Consider the following 2314-nt stretch of genomic DNA (forward strand, 5'->3'; position numbering starts at 1 on the left):
GGGAGGACTGGCTGGTCAGCTTGTGGGAGGACTTGCTGGTCTGCTTGGGTGAGGACAAGCTGGTCAGGTTGTGGGAAGACTGGCGGGACAGATTGTCTGATGACTAGTTGGTCAGCCTTAGGGAGGACAGGCTGGTCAGCTTGTGTAAAAATTGGCCAGAGATAAGCTTGTGAGAGGGCATGATGGTAACCTTATGGGAGGACTGGCTGGTCAGCGCTCAGCTTGTGGGAGGACTGGCTGGTCAGCTTGAGGTAGGACTTGCTGGACAGCGCTCAGCTTGTAGGATGATTGGCTGGTCAGCGTTCAGCTTGTGGGAGGACTGGCTGGTCAGCACTCAGCTTGTTGGAGGACTGGCTGGTCAGCGTTCAGCTTGTGGGAGGACTGGCTGGTCAGCTTGTGGGAGGACTGGCTGGTCAGCTTGTGGGAGGACTGGCTGGTCAGCTTGTGGGAGGACTGGCTGGTCAGCACCCAGCTTGTTGGAGGACTGGCTGGTCAGCGTTCAGCTTGTAGGAGGACTGGCTGGTCAGCTTGAGGGAGGACTGGTTGGTGAGCTTATGGGAGGACTGGCTGTTCAGATTTTGTGAGGATTGACTGGTCAGCTTGTGGGAAGACTGGCTGGTCAGCCTGTGTGAGGATTTGCTGGTCAGCTTCTGTAAAGATTGGCTGGTTATCTTGTGGGAGGACTGGCTAGTCAGTGCTCAGCTTATAGGAGTTCTGGCTGGTCAGCTTTTAGCTTGTGGGAGGACTGGCAGGTCAACTTTTGGAAGGATTCGACGGTCAGCTTGAGGGAGGACTGGCTGGTCAGCTTGTGGGAGGACTGGCTGGTCAGCTTATGGGAGGACTGGCTGGTCAGCTTGTTTGAAGACTGGCTGATCAGCTTCTGGGAGGACTGGATGGTCATGTTGTGTGAGGACTGGCTGGTCAGCTTGTGGGACGACTGGATGGTCATGTTGTGTGAGGACTGGCTGGTCAGCGCTTTGCTTGTGGAAGGAATGGCTGGTCAGCTTGTGGGACGACTGGATGGTCATGTTGTGTGAGGACTGGCTGGTCAGCGCTTCGCTTGTGGAAGGAATGGCTGGTCAGCTTGTGGGACGACTGGATAGTCACGTTGTATGAGGACTGGCTGGTCTGCTTGTGTGAGGACTGGCTTGTCAGCTTGTGGGAGGACTGGATGGTCAGCTTGAGTGAGGATTGGCTGGTAAGCTTGTTTGTAGACTGGTTGGTCAGCTTGTGGGAGAAATAACTGGTCAGCTTGTGGGACGACTGGCTGCTCAGCTTTTGTGAGGACTGGGTGGTCAGCTTTTGTGAGGAGTTGCTGGTCAGCTTCTTTGAGGACTGGCAGATCAGTTTTTGAGAGGACTGGCTGGTCAGGTTGTGGGAGGACAGGATGGTCAGCTTGTGGGAGGACAGGCTGGTCAGCTTGTGGGAGGACTGTCTGGTCAGCTTGTGTGAATACTGGCTAGTCAGCTTGTGTGAGGACTGGCTGGTCAGCTTGTGTGAGGACTGGCTGTTCAGCTTGTGTGAGGACTGGCTGGTCAGCTTGTGTGAGGATAGACTGGTCAGCTTGTGTGAGGACTGGCTGGTCAGCTTGTGTGAATACTGGCTAGTCAGCTTGTGTGAGGACTGACAGGTCAGGTTGTGGGAGGGCTGGCTGGTCAGCTTGTGTGAGGACTGGCTGGCCAGCATGTGGGAGGACTGGCTGGCCAGCATGTGGGAGGACTGGCTGGTTAGCTTGTGTGAGGACTGGCTGTTCAGCTTGTGTGAGGACTGGCTGGTCAGCTTGTGTGAGGACTGGCTGGTCAGCTTGTGTGAGGATAGACTGGTCCGCTTGTGTGAGGACCGGCAAGTCAACTTGTGTGAGGACTGGCAGGTCAGGTTGTTCGAGGACTCGCTAGTCAGTTTGTGGGAGGACTGGCTGGTCAGCTTTTGGGAGGACTGACTGGTCAGCTTGTGGGACGACTGGCTGGTCAGCCTGTGTGAGGACTTGCTGGTCAGCTTGTGTAAAGATTTGCTGGTCATCTTGTGGGAGGACTGGCTAGTCAGTGCTCAGCTTATAGAAGTTCTGGCTGGTCAGCTTTTAGCTTGAGGGAGGACTGACAGGTCAGCTTGTGGAAGGACTGGCCGGTCAACGCTTAGCTTATGGAAGGAATGGCTTGTCAGCTTGTGGGATGACTGGCTGGTCAACTTGTTTGAAGACTGGCTGGTCAGTTTGTTTGAAGACTGGCTGGTCAACTTGTGTGAGGACTGGGTGGTCAGCTTGTGTTAGGACTAGCTGGTCAGCTTGTGGGAGGTCTGGCTGGTCAGCGCTTCGCTT

At 55.3% G+C, this 2314-nt stretch overlaps 1 protein-coding gene across 1 annotated transcript; it reads right to left on the bottom strand.

Moving 5' to 3' along the window:
* Positions 1 to 969: 969 nt before the first annotated feature.
* LOC138350910 (uncharacterized) lies at positions 970 to 2019 on the bottom strand. The gene has a single exon (XM_069302371.1). The coding sequence runs from the start codon at positions 2017 to 2019 to the stop codon at positions 970 to 972; it is 1050 nt and encodes a 349-aa protein (XP_069158472.1).
* Between the last annotated feature and the right edge of the window lie 295 nt (positions 2020 to 2314).

Source organism: Procambarus clarkii, chromosome 47 (genome assembly GCF_040958095.1).
Source record: "Procambarus clarkii isolate CNS0578487 chromosome 47, FALCON_Pclarkii_2.0, whole genome shotgun sequence".
Classification (NCBI taxonomy): Eukaryota; Metazoa; Arthropoda; class Malacostraca; order Decapoda; family Cambaridae; genus Procambarus; species Procambarus clarkii.

What these genes read in the sequence shown, in the direction of transcription:
- LOC138350910 (XM_069302371.1), bottom strand. Translation starts at nt 2,019, where the DNA reads ATGACCAGCAAATCTTTACACAAGCTGACCAGCAAGTCCTCACACAGG.